General features: G+C 43.2%; 1 protein-coding gene across 8 annotated transcripts in view; it reads left to right on the forward strand.

Moving 5' to 3' along the window:
• Positions 1 to 20192, forward strand: part of RFFL (ring finger and FYVE like domain containing E3 ubiquitin protein ligase) — a 77500-nt gene that overhangs the window by 38315 nt on the left and 18993 nt on the right. For 7 of the 8 annotated variants that reach the window (XM_010594233.3, XM_023553478.2, XM_064271420.1 and 4 more), the window contains one exon: positions 18965 to 19152. In XM_010594233.3, the coding sequence (XP_010592535.1) occupies positions 18973 to 19152 (180 nt within the window). In that variant the 5' untranslated portion in view covers positions 18965 to 18972. Of the gene's footprint in view, positions 1 to 9634; positions 13639 to 18964; positions 19153 to 20192 lie in introns of those variants that run through there. The other variant, XM_064271422.1, reaches the window with a different exon arrangement.

Genomic DNA, 20192 nt, shown 5'->3' on the forward strand with positions numbered 1-20192 from the left:
TAGTCTGAACTCATCCTGAATTTATCACAAAATCCCATCTGACTTCAGTGCAATGCAAGCAGTTATGGTGCACCAGGTGGGGGCCAGAGGTGTATATCTGAGTTTCTGAATGTGGCAGAAAAGAGGGGTTGAAGAGTGAAAGGAGAAGTTCTAAACTGGCTAGATTTAGGAAAAAGCTACACACTTATTAGCAATGGGGTAGAATTGGGAAGAAATGTAACAGCCTGAGGCTGCAAGGGGGATAAACCTCTTCTGACCACCTGGGTGGGAAGTCTGGAGAGATTATTATAAAATGAAGACCTTAGGTCAGGAGCCAGGAGTCATTTTGCTCCGGGAAGATGGGTTCTAAAACTAGATTGAAGATATTAACATGTCTAAAGAAGAAGAAGAAAAAAAAAAGGCAGATAGGGGATAGAGCAGAGAAATTTTGTATTTTTAAAAAAGGACTATTATTGGGCACCCATTATGTGCTAGGCTTTGGGGTAAATGCTTGACATGTATTATTTAATTTATTCCTTTCCATTACCATTTCAGTGTAGCAAGTTCTATTGTTTTGAGGATGTTAAGGTTCAAAGAGTTTAAATAACCCAGAACCTAGAGTCCTTGTTCATTCCATACCTCAGTACACTGGGCTACTGTCCCTTTTGTGCTGTCCACTTTGGAAAGGTAAACTGCATAATTCTGGTCCGAGCAAAACTCCTGTCCTGAAACCCTGCCTTTTCCCAGGACACAGGAGTGCCAGACTCCTTTTCACCTAGTCCGTGGTTTAGTGAACTTATTTATCATGGTTACCCATAAGTATTCTTTATTCCTTGTACAGCTTTCGCGTGCATATGAGGCAATTGAAAATACCATGGCTTGGGTCAGGCACATGTTAGTCCTCAAAGTAGAGGATCAGTGAAAGAGCAGAAGACCCGTAACAAGATGACTGACACAGTAGCTACAACAATGGGCTCCAACATAGTAGCAACCATTATGAGAATGGCACAGGACCGGACAGTGTTTCATTCTGTAGTAGGTAGGGTTGCTATCAGTTGGAACAGCCTTGATGGCACCTAACAACAACAAACACCCATTAGTCACTGTGATAATATCTTGTGAAAGAGCCTTCTTCAGTCATAAGGTCCAGAAAAGCTTATCATGTGAGTCCTGTTTCCTGCATGAGAGTACTAGGGGGATCAGAGTCACTTTATTCTTCATGAGCTTTGTCATCAGTTTTGATGGAGGAAGGATCCTGTAGTGATTAAGCCGCGAGTCTGATTAGTCTCTGTTTTCAGCATTGTTAGTAGACTTTACCCTGAACTCTGCTGTCTTTCCTGATTGACTCACCCTTTGGGGCAAAATGCCTGGGTTGAAATTAAATGTGTAGGCTTCTCCGCTGCAGTGTTCAATCTGTCATCTCTCCTAAACTCCACGTTAAGAAGCAGCCATTTAATTGGTCAGACCCCAGGGGTGATATTTTGGCAAGACTCCATTGGTTCGAATTACTTTTCCCTGAACTTCATAGCAGATGCTGAAGTCCCTCTGCAGACATTTGTCACCGATGAGTTGAAACCAGGGAGTTTCCAAGAACATTTATAACTTGTGATTATTATGTGTGTTTTTCAGTTGTTTACAACAGTTACCACTTCAGGAAAAGAGCTCATGTATTACTAGTGGGAAGTGAAATCTCTCTCCTTTTCCTCTTATTCATATTGTCATCTTAACGCTTTATGCCCCAAGACCCTCTCCTGTTCTGACAGTTTTTTTAAATATCCTTTTGTCCCATGTTGCCCCTTCCTTCAGTCACGCAGCTCCTCCTTCCACCTCGTTTGGGCTGTTGGTGTGCCTTGCTTGAAGGTGTGTCAGTAGCAACAGACAAAGCTGATTATTGATGAGCTTTGTCATCAGTTTTGATGGAAGAAGGATCCTGTGGTAATTAAGCTACAGGTCCATTTATTTGTTTATGGCGTTGTTAGTAGACTTTAACCTTTCAAGTACCATTTCAATGTAGCTGGTTCTATTGTTTTAAGGAAATTAAGGTTCAAAGGATTTAAATAACCCATAGACCTGGGTGGCACCTGGTTGAGGTCTGTCTCTTTGATTTCAACATTTCTTTTCTCTATTATCGTACTTCTCTATTTGTTGGTTTTCATTTTTATTTGTATTTTTTGCAATTCTCACCACAGCACCATCTCAAAACCAAAACCACTGGGCGGGCATTGAAGCGTTCTGTGTCTTTTGATGCAAGGAAGTGGTGGAAGTTAATAGTCATGTTACTCGTTGAAGCTCTGCTTTTTTGGCTTTCTACTGCAGTAATAGCTGGCAATTTTAACAGTTTTCTTTTACCTTAAGAAGGTAAATCGTTGTTACTATTGTTTTGTTTTTCTGGTAGCTTTAGCAGACACCAAAAAATTCTTTTCAGTAATGTCTCAGTGGGCATGTCATTACTAGACCTTTCCTTAAAGGCATTACTTTGGTTATGCATGTTTAAAACTAATTTGCCAATTACCCTGGAATTGTGATGACTGTGGAGCTTTCAAGCATAATGTTCGGGGTTTTTTTTTTTTTTTTTTTAAGCTTTATTGTTGATTGTTAGTAATAATTCAACAAAACACGTTGATCACATTTACTTGGCAGCAGAGCTGGGAACAAATCTTTGAAATAGATTCACTCTTGTCTTGTGTTTCACTCTCTATACTCTATGGGAGAAAAATGATTTAAAAATAATTATACAAACTGGTAGCTAACTGATTAAATAGAGCTGTACTAGAATGCTCATTCCCCAGAATATAACCACCTTGCATGTTTTTGTTCCTCTTGGAATCCCCAGTGACTAGAAGAGGGCCAGGCAGAGAACAGTGCTAAATAGGTAATCTGATGAGTAAATTAAGCTATTGAGAGGTGTGCAAGATGCTATGAGACCACAGACTGGGTCAGGGATGGTTTCCATGAGGAAATAAATGATGCAAAAGGCAGGTGGGATGGAACAGTGGTCCAGGCTGAGAGAAAGCCAAAATAAGCTTGGCATTTGAGAGACCTAAAGAATAATAGGATAACTAGAGGCCCTACGGAAACCCTGGTGACATAGTGGTTAAGCGCTATAGCTGCTAACCAAAGGGTCGGCAGTTCGAATCCGCCAGGCGCTCCTTGGAAACTCTATGGGGCAGTTCTACTCTGTCCTATGGGGTCACTATGAGTTGGACTTGATGGCACTGGGTTTGGTTTTGGGTAGAGGCCCTATGCACTAAAGATTTGCTTTCGTTATTATTTAATTGTTGTTAGGTGTTGTTAAATCATTTTCAACTCATAGCAAACCCATGTGACAGAGTAGAATTGCCCCATAGGGTTTTCTAAACTGTGATCTTCACAGAAGCGTATTGCCGGGTCTTTCCTGTAGAGCTGCTGGTGGGTTCAGATAGCAGCTGAGCACTTAACCGTTGTGCCACCAGGACTCTTATTTAATAGTTACCCGGTGAAAATACTTTTAGTTCAGCTGCCAACCTAAAGGTTGGTTCGCTGTTCCAACCCACCCAGTGGCTCCGTGGCAGAAAGACATGGCAGTCTGCTTCCATAAAGATTACAGCCAAGAAAATCCTATGGGGCAGTTCTGCTCGGTCACATGGAGCCATTGTGAGTCTGAATTGGTTGGACAGCATCCAACAACAATAGATCTTTGTGGAGTCCTTGAGTGGTTTTGGGTTAAAGAACTAGATTTGGCTTTTTGTATCTGGTTCCTGAAAATCACCCAAGCAATTAAGGTGCTCTGGTGGCGTGGTGGATAAGCACTTCGCTGCTAACTGGAGGGTCAGTGGTTGAAACCCACTAGTTGCTCTGAGGGAGAAAGATGGGGCAGTCTGCTTCTGTAAAGATTTACAGCCTTGGAAACCCTATGGGGCAGTTCTACTTTGTCCTATAGTGTCGCTATGAGTCAGAATCAACTTGACAGCAGTGGGTTTGATTTGGATTTTTGGTTTGTCTTTCTAAAATAGCCAGGCAGATAGAGGCTACACAGGCCCCACACCTGGAGAATTTACTTCAGGAAGAGAAGAGGCGTGATTCAATAAATCGTGCGTATTCATTGAATCATGCGTGTTCATTGAGGTCCCAGTGACAAGCAGACCCTGGCTGTTGGAGCTCTCTCTTTGGCACTTCAGATTGATGAGAACAGCCATGCACTGGAAAGGGTGCAGCAAGTCCCTGGGGACAATGGAAGCCTCATGCCAGGACCTCCCAGACTACGTCTCTTCGCATGTATCCTTTGTAGTTATAATAAATGGGTAACTGTAGGTGTAGGTAATGGTCTCTATGAGTTTTGTGAACTGTTATAGAAAATTAGTGAGGGCAGCAGGGTCTGGCAGTACAGAGTCGATTTGTGTAGACCCAGCTCTGGGCGGCTTGGTGACAAGGAAAGGCTGCACGGGCATTTGATGCAGAAGGATAGAGTCTAGCTTGTGACCTAGTCCCACGTGACTGAAGGGTCAGAGAGAGAGTTTTTGCCGTGGAAGTGGCTGGTGATGAGATGTGAAAATGAGGGAAGGTAAAGCCTGGATCCATTTCCAGGTTGGAATTGGATTTGTGCTGATTCTTGCCACGAAGTTACTGATAAAGGTAGGGTTTGCCCACCTTGTCCCTTTTATGGTGCAGTTGGTAATGTTGCAGTGGCGTAAACAGTTAATATGCTTGGCTGCTAACCAAAAGGTTGAGTGGTTTGAGTCTACTCAGAGGTTCCTCAGAAGGAAGGCCTGGCAGTCTCCTTCCCAAAAAACCAGTCATTGAAAACCCTATGGAGCACAGTTCTACTTCGACGCACGGACTCTGTAAGTTAGCGCTGATTCGCTGGCAACTAGTTAGGGTTAGTGGATCGTTAGATGTAGTCAGAATAACTAAGTCAAAACCCCTCCTTAACTGGAACACAGGTGGGCAAAAATAGAACTGAAACACATCTTAAATATCAGTTAAAGGCTTATCTTTGTAAAGTCGTCAGTCTGTATGCTAGTACCTTTTGTTAGTCATCTGCTGTAACAGAAATACAAGTGGATGGCTGTAACAAAGAGAAATTTATTTCTTCACGGTAAAGTAGGCTAAAAGTCCAAATCCAGAGGAAGCCTTTCTCTTTCAGTTGGCCTTCTCATCAGTCTTCCCCTGGACTAGGAGCTTCTCTGCTCAGGAACCGCAGGTCCAAAGTACGTGCTCTGCTCCTGACACTGTTTTCTTGGTGGTATGAGGTCCCCCTGTCTCTCTGCTGGCTGCTTCTTTTATATCTCAAGAGATTCCCTCAGGACACAATCTAATCCTGTAGGTTGAGTCCTGCCTCTCTAACACAACTGCTGCCCATCCTGCCTCATTAACATCACAGAGGCAGGATTTAGGACATATAGGAAAATCACACAATACTGGGAATCTTGGCCCAGCCCAAAAGATACACACATTTTGGGGGGGGGACATAGTTCAATCCATGACATACCTTGAAGTTGTAGTAAGTAGGAAATGTAGATGACTTACTGGATGTTTAAATTCAAATTCTGAATTCCCAGGAATGTTTTTTCTGTCTATGATAACCTTTTGGAAGGTGCTCAAGTGTTGAAAGGATGGCTTGGCAGGTAGATACCCCTTTCCGATGTTCTTAGAAGGGAGTAGGAACTAGCATTAAATATTTCTTACCTGCTGGCCACTTCAGGTGATTTCCATTGTCTTCTCCCACAGTAAAACCATTGACCTTGCTCTTCTAGCCCTCATGCCTATGAATTATAAATGCTAAGGAAAGGGAGTAATAAAAAAAAAAAAAAATTTTTTTTTTTTTTTGAAAGGGAGTATTGATGGTAAAAGCTGCCCCCTCCTTCCATCCATTGCCTTTTAGTTGATTCCAACTCATAGAGACCCTGTAGGACAAAGTAGAATTGCCTCACAGGGCTTCCAAGGAGTGGCTCTTGAATTCGAACTGCCAGCCTTTTTGGTGAGCTAGTAGCCCAGCTCTTAACCACTGTGCCACTGGGGCTCCCCTCCTTCCACAGGACCCCAAATTAGTCAAAGAACCTGGACTCACATCCTGACACCCCCTGGCTGTGTGATCCTGGCCCAGTTACTCAACCCTCCAGGTCCCAGCCTCTTTATTCACAAAATGAGCATTTGAATTCTGATTTTTGTAGGATTATTGTATTAAATATGACAATAGAAGTGAAGGTAACACCTTACTTGACATATGATAGGTATTTTGTAATGTTTTTACTTTTTTCTTTAAAAAATAAAGTTTTCTAGCACTACCTGAGAAGGGACATCAGGATTCTTGAGTCTGAATAACTTTGTCTGCTGTCTGAAATAACAGCAACAAGAGGTTCTCTCTCTAACTTAAAACTTTGATTCTTTATATTAAAATATAACTTGGGGACTAACAGAAAGAAGAGGTGCTTGCCCTTGTGTCCTTAAAGTTGGGGACATCTCAGTGTGAATGGAGGCTCAGAAACTGGTTTGGGTAGAGGCGAACATCATTTAGTCCTCATTAACCCTGTGCTTTATTATGTTGTTGTTATCGTCAGATGACGTTGGGTGGGTTCCGACTCATGGTGACCCTATGTACAACAGAACAAAATACTTCCTGGTCCTACAGGAGCCTCACAGTCATTGTTATGTTTGAGCCCATTGCTGCAGCCACTGTGTCAGTCCATCTCACTGAGGATCTTCCTCTTTTTCTTTGACCCTCTGCTTTACCAAGCATGATGTCATTTTCCGGGGACTGGTGCCTCCTTATAACATGTCCAAAGTACATGAGATGAAGTCTTGCCATCCTTGCTTCTAAGGAACATCCTAGGTGTAGTTCTTCCAAGACAGGTTTGTTTGTTTTTTTGGCAGTGCATGGTAAATTCAATATTCTCTGCCAACACCATAATTCAAATGCCTCCCATTTACTGATTGTCTAGCACTGCCCTCTGCTCTTTATCTAAGATTGAAAAGCACTGCCAAGGTGGGATCCACCTCTACTGAGCACCTGTTCTGTGTCCATCCTGTGAGGTAAGTGTACTCCCGTTACACTGAAGCTCAGAGATGCAGCTTACTCAGGCACATTCAGCCACTCAGTGTTAGAGCCAGAAGTTGAGGTCAGGTCTGATTGATTTTAAAAGCCAAAGTAAAACGTATTTGGAAACAGCTTTTTTATCTTTTACTGTTCTGTCTTCTGAAAATTTAGCCCTAAAATAAAATTCTTACCTAGGAAATAATGCATTATCTATTACCCACATCCAAAGGGCTACCTTGGAGGATGGAAAATGTCTACTAGGATTTGAAGCCTTTGGGAATGTTTTCCTCCGCTGTGTCCCAGCCTTGTGAAATATCCCTTGTTTATGTCTAGCCTGTTGTAAAAATGGTGCAGTGGGGGCATCTGACTTTGTCTAATATCATGAGGAGGGAGAATCACGACGAGCAGCATCAGCCCAAGGCGATTCCTATGAGGCGGAGGTCAGACGTACCTCTTCTCTCCAACCTTTTTACCAATTCCTATACCAGCCACCCCTCCCGTGGCACTGTCTGCTTCTCTGCTGGGTTCGATAATTTTATTGCAATGGCCACACACAACTTACAGATCATACTCAGTTATGAGGTTTATTAGGAAACTAACAGGTGACAATTCAGGATCAGGAACGACTCAGGACACAGTTCTTCCATCAGGACAGCTTCTTCTCAGCCGTGCCCGATGACAGGCCTCTTTCTGGCCCTCGGCCCCTCAGCCTGGCCTCTGTCCTGCTTGCGCAAGTGTTATAAAGCTCTTTAGCTCCACCAGTAAGTGTCTGGAGGCACCTTATTCCTCCAGTAAGCCTCAGCTCTCTTGCTTCATGGGCCGACAAGTGTCCAGAGGCACCCCACTCCTCCACGAAGCCTCCTGCCCGAGGTTGCTCAGCTCTTTTGCTCTGTGGGTTGGCATACCCACTGTAACTGCCTTGTTCCGTAGGCTGGGATGCTGTGCCATCTTGTGCCAGTCTCCTGGTTCAGCTGCTGCCATTTCTCTACCACCACTTCTCCCCATCTTGTGCCATCTCCAGTGTTACAGCTCTTTCTCTGTCTCCTGGATCTAGGAGGTTCTCAGCACAAGAATCTCAGGTCCAAATGATGCACTACGCTCCCGTCTCTTCTTGATGGTAGTGAGGTCGCCCCCTTGCTTTGGGATTGGCTGTTTTTTGTTTTTTTTTTTAAGCCTAGTGGGATGGCAAATCTGACCAATCCCCTTGTTAGGATTCCATATACCTTATTTGTATGGTTCCACCCCCAGGGGTTCTGTGCACCTTATTTGTATTCTTAGCAGGTTGTCCAAGCCCCTTGGTGGGCCACAAACACTGTATTTGCATAGTCCCACCTAATTATTTGGTGGGAGTCACAAAGGCTATGGCTAGAAGGGGCGTATTAATTCACTGGGCCACACCCATATACCACGTCAGCAGGGATCTTTATTGTAATTCAGGCCTTGGGTTCTAAAGCTCCACCATACACTTGTCTCCTCTGTGACTTAGGTGTTCTGAATTCTTTATTCTAAAGTAGATGCCTCAGAAATAATCTTAGTATCACAGTGAACATCTTCATTGTCCAGCACCCAGCAAGTGAGGCCAGCTGGTAATATGGTTTACTCTGCAGGTGGCTTCCTTATAAACGCAACAGTTGCTCTATCTTCTGCTCATTGTGTTGTCACCAGCATGTTAAATCTTCCTCAGCCAGGGTGGACACCTCAGGCAGGTTTACTGGAAAATTCCAGTTGCCACTCTGAGATTCTGTTTTAAACTAAACAGTTTCAAGGGAGTTGACGTTTCTTGACAGACGAACTTATTTTTAAAAGTAAGCAGCCTTCCAAGTTGAGAGATGATTTTAAATTTCAGGTGAGTTCTCGAGATATGGGTGGTTATGGCGTGGGTGGTGTTATCAGCTGTGCTAAGGCCCCTGCCCGACCCAGGCACTGGGGGGCAGGTAGGAAACCAAAGCTTTGGGTGACCAGAGAGAGAGCTTGGGCTTTCCAGCCTATAGTCACTATGGAACATCTAGGCTGTTGCCATTTTAGAATTGTAGCTTATAGTTTAATGATACATATATGTTTTTTAATTTGCTGTTTATGAAATGCTTGCTATAGGTTAGGCACTTTATGTACACTATTGCTCATCCCTGCAATTACCCTCCAGTATCTGTATTTTACAGATGAGGAAATAGGCTCAAAAAGCTTAAGTAACCTGTCCAGGGTTGTACAGTTAGTTAACTAACCTTTGTTTTTGATAAAGAATGTTTTCTTCTTCACAGTCATTTAATGTCACTATAAATATTGATAAAATGCTTTTGGTCCTAAAGAGAGGCAACTAGTACTTGCCTCATTGCCTATATTGATAAAATGCTGACTTCCTTTGGCCTGTTTGTTCCACAAATTATTTGGGTGTCTAGGAGGAGCCCTGGTGGCTCAGTGGTTAAAGCGCTTGGCTGCTAACCAAAAGGTTGCGGTTCAAACCCACCAGCTGCTCTGAGGGAAAAAGATGTGGTAGTCTGCTTCCATAAAGATTTACAGCCTTGGAAACCCTGTGGGGCAGTTCTACTCTGTCCTATAGGGTCGCTTTGAGTTGGGATTGACTCAATGGCAACAGGTTTTTTTTTTTTTTTTGGTAGTAGGAAGCAGGCACTGTGCTAGATGGTGTGGATAGAAAAGTGAAGACAAAGTGCCTGCCTTTGGAGCTTACAGTCTGTGGGGAGATAGACTGTAAACAAATATAATTACAGATTATGACAGTTCTCATGAAGGAAACTAAAAGGACAATAAGAGACTTACGACTGGGGTGACTCCTCTAGATAAGGTGATGGGGAGACCCCTTTAAGGAGGTGATGTTTGACAGGAGATCTGAAGGAGGAGAAGGAGCACTAGAGGCAGAAGGGAGAACAGTGCAGAGACTCTGAGAGAAGGAAGGAGCTTGGTGTGCCTGAGGAACTGAGAGTTCACTGTGCCTTGAAGCTTAGTGAGTGGTGAGAAAAGTAGCATGATGAGAATTGGAGAGATGGGCGGGGGCCAACCCATGCAGTGTCTTTTAACCATGTAAGGAGTTGGATTTTTTTATTCTAAAATGCAACAGGGACACCACTGAAGAGCTTTGATAAGTGTCTGTGTACATAGGACAGAGAGTGGATGTCTTGGGGAGAAAGAATTGGAGAGGGGTGAGAATTGAAGCTGGGAGACCTTTAGGAGGCTGATCTTCATTCAAGAATCCATTCTAGGCTCTGGAGATACTATAGAACGCAAAGTCCCTGCCCTCAGGAAATTTCTATTATAGTTAGGGGAGGCAGTTAATGAGTAAACAAATAATATCAGCTAGTACTAAGTATTATGTAGATGATTAGAAAAACCAGTTGTCTTCAGGTTGATTCTGACTCGCGGTGACTCCAAATGTGTAAGCGTAGAACTACTCCAGAGGGTTTTCAATGGCTGATTTTTTGGAAGTAGATGGCTTGCCCTTTCTTCCAAGGTGCCTCTTGGCAGACTTGAGCTGTCAACCTTCAGGTAGCAGTTGAGCTCATTAGCTGTTTGTACCACTCAGGGACTCCAGAAGATTAGAAGGGGACATTTAAGTTGAGGGTTAGATGTAAAGAAGGAACCAAGCTTGTGAAATTCTGAGGACAGTCCAGGCAGAAGGAACAAATAGCAAATTCAAAAGGCCTAAGGAGGGAAACAGGGGTAGTAGATGAGAGATGATGATTTAGACCACTGTGGGGGACAGGAGATCTGGAGAAGGCAGCCCAAGATAGCCTAAGCACCCCTAGCATTTAGAGAACAGAGTGAGGGGGAAGAACCAGCATATAGGCTTTGAGGTAGGAGGAAAACCAAGGGTGTACTATTCTGGAAGCTATGAAAGAATTAGAGGGGGCAGTGTTTCAAGAGGGAGAGAATGGTCAGTTGTGTCCAGTGCTGCTGGGAGGTGAAGTAAGATGAAGATAGAGAAGTGTCAAGTGGATCTGTCCACTTGCAATTCTCTAGTGACACTGAAGAGATTAGGTGGAATGGTTGAGTCAAACTAGATTGGAGAAGATCGAAGAGTGAATTAAGAATTGAAGAAGTGGAGTCAGATGTTTGGAGAGCTTTTGACGTAGAGGAGAACAAAGGAGCTTTACTGAGGAGGGAGGAAGGTGTGATCAAAAGGGGAAGTTTTCTTATTATTTTTTAACCAATTAAAAATATTCTACTAGATGCTTTTCAGGAAAAGCTGTTATGTGAACTCTTAAAGTATATGGTTTGATCAGTTTTCACAAAGTGAACATATTTATCTAACCAGACTCAGGTCAAGAAATAGAATGTTACCAGAAGCTCACTTGTGTCTCCTTCTATCTACTACCCTTACCCCAAGAATAACCACTATCCTGATCTGTAACACCATAGATTAATTTGTCTGTTTTTGAACTTGATATATATGGAGTCATTTAGTATGTATTAATTTGTGCCTGTCTTCTTTTGCTCCCCATTAAGTTTTTGAGATTCATCTACACTATTGTGTCAGTAGTTTGTTTATTCTCATTGCTGTATGAATATAACATAATTTATCCCTCTGTTCTACTGTTTATGGACATTTGGGTTGTTTTCAGTTTGGAACTATTACAGTAGTGCTGCCATGAACATTATATAAAATATATTTCTACTTGGTATATACCTGAAAATGGGATTGCAAAGCCATGGGATGTGTGTGTGTGTGTTTATGTATATATATAGTATATACTGCTAAACATTTGGTTGTCCCAGTTTATACTTCCACTAGCAATGTCTTAGCGTTCCAGTTGCTCTACATCCTTACCAACACTTGGTAATATCTGTCTTTTCAATTTTAGCCATTCCAGTGGCTGTTTGGTGGTAACACATTTGGTTTTAATTTGTATTTCCCTTATGATAAGCAAGCATTTTTAAAATCTGGGAGATCCTGGAACGTGCCCATGTGCTGTTGGGAAATTTCCAGTAGAGATGGAGGGCAAGAGCTCAGAGGGAATGGGCTGCCAAGTAGAGAGACTGATTTTTTATTTTTTTTTGATGCAATCAGGAACACTTCTCTTGTAGTGTGCAGACCATAGGCTTCAGAGTTAAAGTGACCTAGATTTAAATCCTTGCATTGCTGCCCCCTAGTTGTGATCTAAACCCTGGTGGCGTAGTGGTGAAGTGCTATGGCTGCTAACCAAAAGGTCGGTAGTTTGAATCCATCAGGTGCTCCTTGGAAACTCTACGGGGCAGTTCTACTCTGTCCTGTGATGTTGCTATGAGTCAGAATCGACTTGTCGGCAGTGGGTTTAGTTGTGACCTTTAGCAAGTTACTTAACTTCTCTGAACCTTGGTTTTCTCACCTGGAAATGGAAAAAACAAATCTACCTTGCCAGAATTGTGAGGATGATTTGAGATAACAGGAGGTTAAAGTACCTAGCTCAGTGCCTGGTAGATAAGAAGCATTCTGACTGTAGAGTATCATTGTCTTCTTTACTTCTCAAAATATGTAATTACTTATCAATTATTTCACAGAGGCTTAGCTAAGCTGTATTGATAGGCTTTTCACAGCATTTCCTTTCAAAGCCATTGCAATCATACTTTAATTGCTTTTTAACGATAATATACAAGATGAAGCTAAGCCCATTCTATATTAATGATCCATAATGTGGGATGCTTTTCTTTATGCACTTACAGCATGGATGCTTTTAACCATTCCAGGAATACATTAGCAACAGTAGGCAAACCACCCACAATAAACTGGAGACGATTCTGTAAGCTTGGCTGCGCAGCCATTTTCTGATCTGCCACGTCAGAAAGGTCCTTCTTTAAGGTTTGGAGGCATTTTAATTAGATACTTTGAAAGGGTTTCTATAAAGTCTGTATACAGTAGGTTCACTATAAATGTATTAATTTCAAGATGTAGCTGTCTGTGCATCCGTGTAAAGCCTGTTGCGGAAGTACCTGGGTACACAGAGCAGTTACTTAAAATCAGAACAGATTGGATAAGAACCTCGGGGACTTTAATGCCTTAGTTTGGTAGTTAGCAAGGTGGTTTTGGAGTTGCATTGCAAACCAGCACTCATTTTACTAGGACACTGACATTTTGACCCTCCTGCTCCCCACCCCTCAATCCTCATGAAAAAGCCCATGACAATCTCTGATCCACTTAAAATTATTTGCCTTGGGCAGGGGAACAAGTGGAGAAGTGACCGTTCTAAAATTACTTAGGATTCTAGAACCGAATAGGGAGAAATCACGTTACCTACCCTCTTGCCTCTTAACTATGGCTATATCCAGCCTACCAGGAATAGGTCATTAATCTTACCCCATTATTAACACTATAATATTCCTCTTCATCAGGGCTAAGTCTCCCAAGAAATACCAGCATACCTATCAAGTTGACAAAAATCCCACATGCCAGCTAACCATTCTTACCAGAGGGTCCTTCCACAGAGAATAATAACATTTTCTTGTTCACTCCCTACTGTATCTCCCATCTTCTCCCCTTTAGGCAAAGTGAAAGAGGAAAACCTGGCGAGTTTCAAAAAAGCTCAGTAGGAGAGCAGTCAGACTGTAGTTGAGGATCAGATTACCAAGTCCATCTTTCCTGAAGAGGGTGGGAAGGAACTTTCAAGCCCTCAGTGAAGATTTGTCAACAGTTTCTTTCAAGACCAGAAGGAGGTGTGCAGGTCAGAATGTAAAATTTTTCAGAGTTGTCATCATAGGGAGAATTCTTTACTATGCCCACAGTTGGTTCCACTTTCAGTCCTTTAGTAAAACAATCGGATGCTACTTGTGTGTCATCTGTTTTGGGCTGAGGGATGAGAAAATATTCCCAAGAGAAAAGTGTGTCGTTTGTATGGCATTGCTAAAATTACCAACTCTTTCCCTCTGCCTCCTGAAATAGCCCTGAATGTAGTTGTTGTTTAGGCTGAGGGCTTTCCAGTTTGGCAGGAGAGTACTTTTCACTGACCAGAATAGGAAGTGCTTCTTTTTGGTATTTAAATATATGCCAAAAAAGAGCAAAATCCTAGTCTGCTGACTTCGGTGAACCTGTTCTGTTAGACCGAGCAGGTCTAAGATATTTTATTTTAGTACTGGAAACTCTACCCACCACCTCCTTTCCACAATAAACTCCTCCCCACACACACAGACCCTCGTGGTGAGACCTAGCTCTCCACCAAACCTGTGGAATAAGAGAATGGCAAATTACAAGTCTTCTCCCAGAGACAAATTTTTCTTTTAAGCGTAGCCAAATACTTGCATAGGCCGAAGACTTTTCTGTTAGAGGTGTTTAGGGAAGGCAGTTAAGGATAGATTCAAAGTTGAGAGACTAAAAATAGTGCTGAGGAAGATGGGTTCTTTTGACACCCAGTGAAGGAAGAGGTTTTTTATATCTTGTAGCAGAGTTGAGCTATAGTGCCCGAAGTCCCTGGGGGTAAGGATCCTGTCAAAATAACTTTTTCTGTGTGTCCCTGGTGCCCAGCACACAGCTGGTGCTTCCTAAGTGCTTGTTTAAACAAATAAGTTTAAACAGAATTTACAGTTGGGCGGCTTTCCAGTTTTTTCCTGCTGATTGTCACTTAGCCACTTTGTGGCAAAGCCTTTACCTCTTGGGAAAAATGTACAATATGCAGATTCCTGCGTGGATGAAAAGTTTATTTTCATCTTGTGCTGTAAGTCACTTCCTCTTTCCTTTTTATTTCATTCTTTCACCTCTCTCCCGCTAATGCTGTAAACTTATCTTTGGTTATATCTGCTTTCACCTCCTCTCCGCTCTGATGAAAGAGGTGACCTTTCTCCTGGCAGAGGTAATCCACGCCCCTAATCTGATCACTTGATCTCTTTTCTTTCTAATCCTGTCCCTTCCTCCCATTATTTATTGCCAGTTTCTCTTCCTTTATAATAATAGTCTTTTGGAGTTGTCTCTGCATTCTGTGGGTATGTCTACATTTCTCTTATCTTAGTGACCCTGGATCCTCCTTCTCTTGATCCTCCTTCTCTCTTCCCTTCAGAGTCAAATTTTCTGAAAGAATATCCTTGGAGTCTCCAAATCCTCAGTCCTCACTCACTTTTCAACCTCTGGTTATCAGCCAACTTTTTCTTCCTAAATTGCTCTGGCAAAGAGCACACTCATGCTTTCCGAGAACTAAGTCCAGTGGGCATTTTGCGTTCTTCATTGTATTCAGCTTTCTGGGTCTTTTGGGAGTGTTGTTCAAAACCCTCTTGCAGTTGTCCCACCTCTTGGAACGTTTTTTCTTGTCCGTTCAGCTGATTGGCTTTCCTCTGCTTGTCCTTGTTCTCAAGAGTTCTCCCAGGCCCTCTTCTGACCCAGACTATCTATCTAATCAGTGTCCTGCTCCACTCTGGCTTTAAATACTTCCCAGTAGGCTGAGGATTCCCAAACCTTTATCTTTGCCCACACCCTCCCCCTGTGTGCTGTGTATCCATCAGGATGTCCCACGGGCACAAAACTCATCATCCTAACCCCCCTGTAAAAATGGCACGGCAGGCGTACTGGTGGAGTGGGGGTGCCTTTGGGCACTTATCGGCAGAGCTAAAAGAGCTTTGTAACACTTGCTCAAGCAGAGCAGAGGCCCGGCCGAGGGCTAGCTTGTCTGCAGGCATGGCTGAGAACAGACTGTCCTGATGGAAGAGCGGTATCCTGAGCGTTCCTGAACCTGAATTGTAACCTGTTACTTTTCTAATAAACCCCATAACTGTAAGTATGATCTGTGAGTTCTGTGCGGCTATTGCACAGTAAAGAAGTAGAGAGTGCCATGGTTGGGACATAGAGAGTGCCATGGGAGGGACGGTTGGTGTCAGAATTAGTAAAAAGGCTGGCAAGAAGAGGCATGACTGCTGCCTCATAGGAATCAGCCTGGGGCTGGTGATACTGATTCTCCTTCCCCCTTGTGAAGTTCGAGGAGGTCAGACACCTCTGCCATGCCATGTTTACACCCCCATCCTCTACCTTACATGGACATATGCCTCCTCCTGACGACCTTATCCCAGGTAGTGATTCCGTGGTCTCTCCTGTCGTCTAAGTCAGAGATCCTAGGCTTCATCCCTCCCTTCTCCCACCTAATTCCCTTAATTGACACATCCTGTTCATTCTGTCAAAGATCTGTCCTTTTCCTTATGTCCATATCCTCATTTTTTGCCTATACTACCAACGCACCTTCCCGTTTCCAACCTACCCCTTGCTGATCTCTTCTCCATGCAGCCTACTGCCGTAACTGCCCACTCTAAAATGCAAATAAGATCATGAAACTGGCCTGCCTAAAACCCCCTACTTGTGTCCCATTACTTATAGGATAAAGTCCAGATTCCTTACCATGGAATACAAGGTCTTTCATGGTTCCTCATTTGCTTGTAACCTCATCCACCTCCCCTCTTATCCCTGACCCAGCGAAGCATTTTGTAGTTTCTTTGATGCCAGGGTACATGCTGTTTGTTTTTTCTTGAAAATTCCTTCTACTCTTGGCTTCCTGGTAAATTCCCATGTACCCCCCACATGAATGTAGGATGTGTGGCACCTCATTCTCTGGCCACCCTTCTTCCCCTATAGAGCTGATCACGTCTGCCTCTGGAACCCCCACACACTGTGCAAACTTCTGTTAAATAAGGCACGCTCCAAAATTTCAATTTGGGTTTTACATTTCTGGTTCTTCTACTAGACCATGAACTCCTTAAGGGTAGGCACGCTTACCTTCCTCACCCAGCACTGGGAAGACTGGGTATTGGCTTCAGTAAAGGTTTCACGCATGCGTAAATGAGTAGAGGAACTTTTAATAGAAATTAGAGAATAATCCACAGTCAGGGGAATACTGTAGCTCAAAAAGCCAAAGGGTAATTGTGGTAAAATCTCTAGTTCAGAGAAATTGCAGCTGAAGGCATTGTAATAATGATGGTAGCAGCAATGGCTGTTTAGTGCTGTACAGCCTGCAGAGTGTGCAGATGAGGAAAGGATGTGATTTGTCAGAGGTAACACAGCCCATTCGTAGCAGAAGCAGGGCTTGGGGCCCAAGCCTGATCCCAAATCCCTTGTTCTTTATATTATTACACACAGCCTCATACTCCTTTCAATGTGTGATTTGAAGAATTACAAAATTCCTCTTTCAGAGGGCTGCCAATCCTCTGATGTCTCAACCTCTTGCCCCCAAATACCTCATTTATTTAACTGCTCATTATTATTCCATGTGAACTATTAATTACAAATAAGGCAGACTAGATTCTTGTCTTCTGGGAACTTAGAGTCATCAGACAAGTTATAGTGAGTCAGAGAGAAATATTTTGAACATGCAGAAGATTGAATGAATATGTGGTTAGTTAAGACTTAAGTATATTGTGTAAGATTTATTCATTCAGCAGCCCTTGTTGAACCACCTGTCTACAGGACATTGTAAGACTGTCACGGCTTCTGTTCTCATGGGGCCATAGGGCGACAAGTGTTAATCAGAGACTCCTGCAGAAGTGAGTGAATTCTATCACAGGCGAGTGTTCGATGTTGGAAAGCCGAAAAAGCCCTAATGAAGCTAGGAGGCTTAAGGTGTGTGACCCAGGGAAGTTACTTCCCCTTGATGGGCCTCATTCTTTGCCTCTGTTACATGTCTGTGGTTGGACTAGATGGCCTCTTAGTTCCTTCCAGCTCTCCGTGTCTTCGAACTAAGGAAGTGCTTTTGTTAGAACAGTGAATGAGTCAGGAGACAGAGCAGAAAGTACTGTTCTTTTCTGTGAACTGATAATCAAACGCTAATGCTCAATGTTTCTTTTATTATCTCCGAGAGCAAAAAGTTCAGGCTCAAAATGTCCGTATTGACTGCCTTGGGCTTATGTTGTCACAGCAATCCTTGGCATTTGGTGGACTCTCTTGTAATCTTTAGGTTGTTCTGAGATTTGAGAGATTGGGCTCTCTTTGTTTTGTAATCTTAAAAATCATCACATAAACCCCCATCTCTGATGACAGAGTTTGATATGTAAAATGGGGACAGTAATCCAAAACTTCTTAATAAACCCGTAAAGGCACTGATTGAACAGGGAAGCAACATTTGTCGAGCATCTGCTATGTGCCAGACATTGCTCAGGTACAGACGTGAATACGAAGTAGTCCTCGCCTTCAAGGAATTCATGGTCTGCTGGTAGGAAACAAAAGAGTAAGCAGATCTGTGGAAGAAACAGTTATAGGTGCTATGATAGAATAATTATATCTAAGATTGCGGTACAAATATAAGAGTAGTTTAGCTGGTGAGTGGGAGGAAAAATCAAGGGGCAGCCTGATGTAGGGAAAAGAACATTAGGTTTAGAGTCAGAAGACCTGGGATTCTAGAATCTCGGGTCTCTATATCATGTGACCTTGACTTTCTTTGAGCCTGTGCTGCCTTATCTACATAAAGGAAATAATATCTCCTTCCTATGGTTGGAGCCCTGGTGGTACAGTGGTTAAGAGCTCAGGCTGCTAACCAAAAGATCGGCAGTTCGAATCCACCAGTTTGAATTCTACTCTGTCCTATAGGATTGCTATGAGTCAGAATCAACTCATCAGCAGTGGGTTTGGTTTTTGGTTTGATCCCTGTGGTTGGTGTGAGTATGCCATCATGCATGTACGTGTGTGTACGTGATGAAGTCCTGTGTGTCTGAGCTCTAGGCAAGGCCCTATGCCTGAATAAAGTAGGTGTTAGGCCAATTGTATTTGCTAAGGTAAGAAAATATTTTATTCGAAGTTAGATCTCAGATTAAACCCTATCAGGGCTCAGCAGCCTTCCTGAGGTAGTGTGCCAACTTGGCAGCCCGTGGTGTTCTGGCAGATCAGGTGCCTATATGCACCTCTTCTGTGGAACAACTGTTGGTGGAGGAGGTGACAAGCAACCTGTGGCCACTGAAAACCTGTCCTTACATCAACTGTGGCGGCAGGTGTGGATGGAGTAAGCCTGCACACCTGTACCCTTAGGAATGGAAACAGCAGTAGAGGTATGTCTTAATTCTGACACTTTCCCCTTTCCTCTCTTGAACCAGATTTTATAATGTGGGCAACCTGCTGCAACTGGTTCTGTCTGGATGGACAGCCTGAAGATGCCCCACCCCCCCAGGGAGCCAGGACGCAAGCCTATTCCAACCCTGGGTACAGCTCCTTCCCCTCTCCAACAGGCTCTGAACCCAGCTGCAAGAGCTGTGGGGCCCATTTTGCCAACGCGGCCAGGAAGGTGAGTGTTGAGTTCTTACCTGCTCTGCTGCTACAACCCCGGGGACCCCAGGCCAGCCACTGACCTCTGTATGAATGCCTCCTGCCTCACCTCTGCCTGTGCACTGCTGTTACCCAGACTCATGCCACTTCACAGAATTGTTAAAGAAAAACTAAACCAAGCAAAAGTAAAGCATCTTAGCATAGGTTTGGAGCCAGATAGGCCTGAATTCAGATACCAGCTTTGCCTTTTACTGGCTGTGTGACTTACCCTCTCTGAGATTCCATTTCCCCATCTATAAAACGAGGGTAATACTAGTACCCATCTCACAGTGTTGTTGTGAGAATAAAATAAGATAAGCTATGAAGGGTGCCCTGTGTGACGGTTGGAACATAGCCAGCATGCAATGTTAGTGCTCTTCATTAGCCACCATCATAAAAGACTTAACTGCAAATGAACATGTTCCTTTTATCTAAACCAATGTCAAGGACGTCTCAGGTACATCAAGACCCTAACAAGACAAAGATTAGAGCTTATTTACTGTAGTTGATTTCATTTGAATTGCTGGGTAGCCATGCGTCCCAGATTAGCTAGCAGGAAATACTATTATTGGCTGAGTAATGGTATGTGGGAGTGGGCCGTCCCTTTGTCAGAGCCTGGGAGGCAGTATGTTCTCCATGGTCAAGCGTGACTGGGGCAGAGGGTGAACTCTGACCTGGTTGAAGAACTGCATTCGGCATTCTTCTGCAGGATGTGAGATTTGCAGCCCAGAATGGGTCATTGGATGTGGTGTTAAAATGGTGATAATGGGAAATTTGAGGGGAAATGTTTTTTAAGCATCTTCTTCATGCCAGGGACTCTTCTGAGCAATTTAGATTTCTTTGTTTCTTTTAATCCTCACAGTAACTCTGTGATATAGATTTTAGATTTTAGAACCCCCAGACTCACATTTTACATATGAGAAACTAAGGCTTAGAGCTCAAAATTAAAAAAGGAAACTGTATGCATCGAGTTCCTGACAAATAATGTAAGAGGCATTAAAACACTCATTCTTTTCTCTA

This window comes from Loxodonta africana, chromosome 18, assembly GCF_030014295.1.
Source record: "Loxodonta africana isolate mLoxAfr1 chromosome 18, mLoxAfr1.hap2, whole genome shotgun sequence".
Classification (NCBI taxonomy): domain Eukaryota; kingdom Metazoa; phylum Chordata; class Mammalia; order Proboscidea; family Elephantidae; genus Loxodonta; species Loxodonta africana.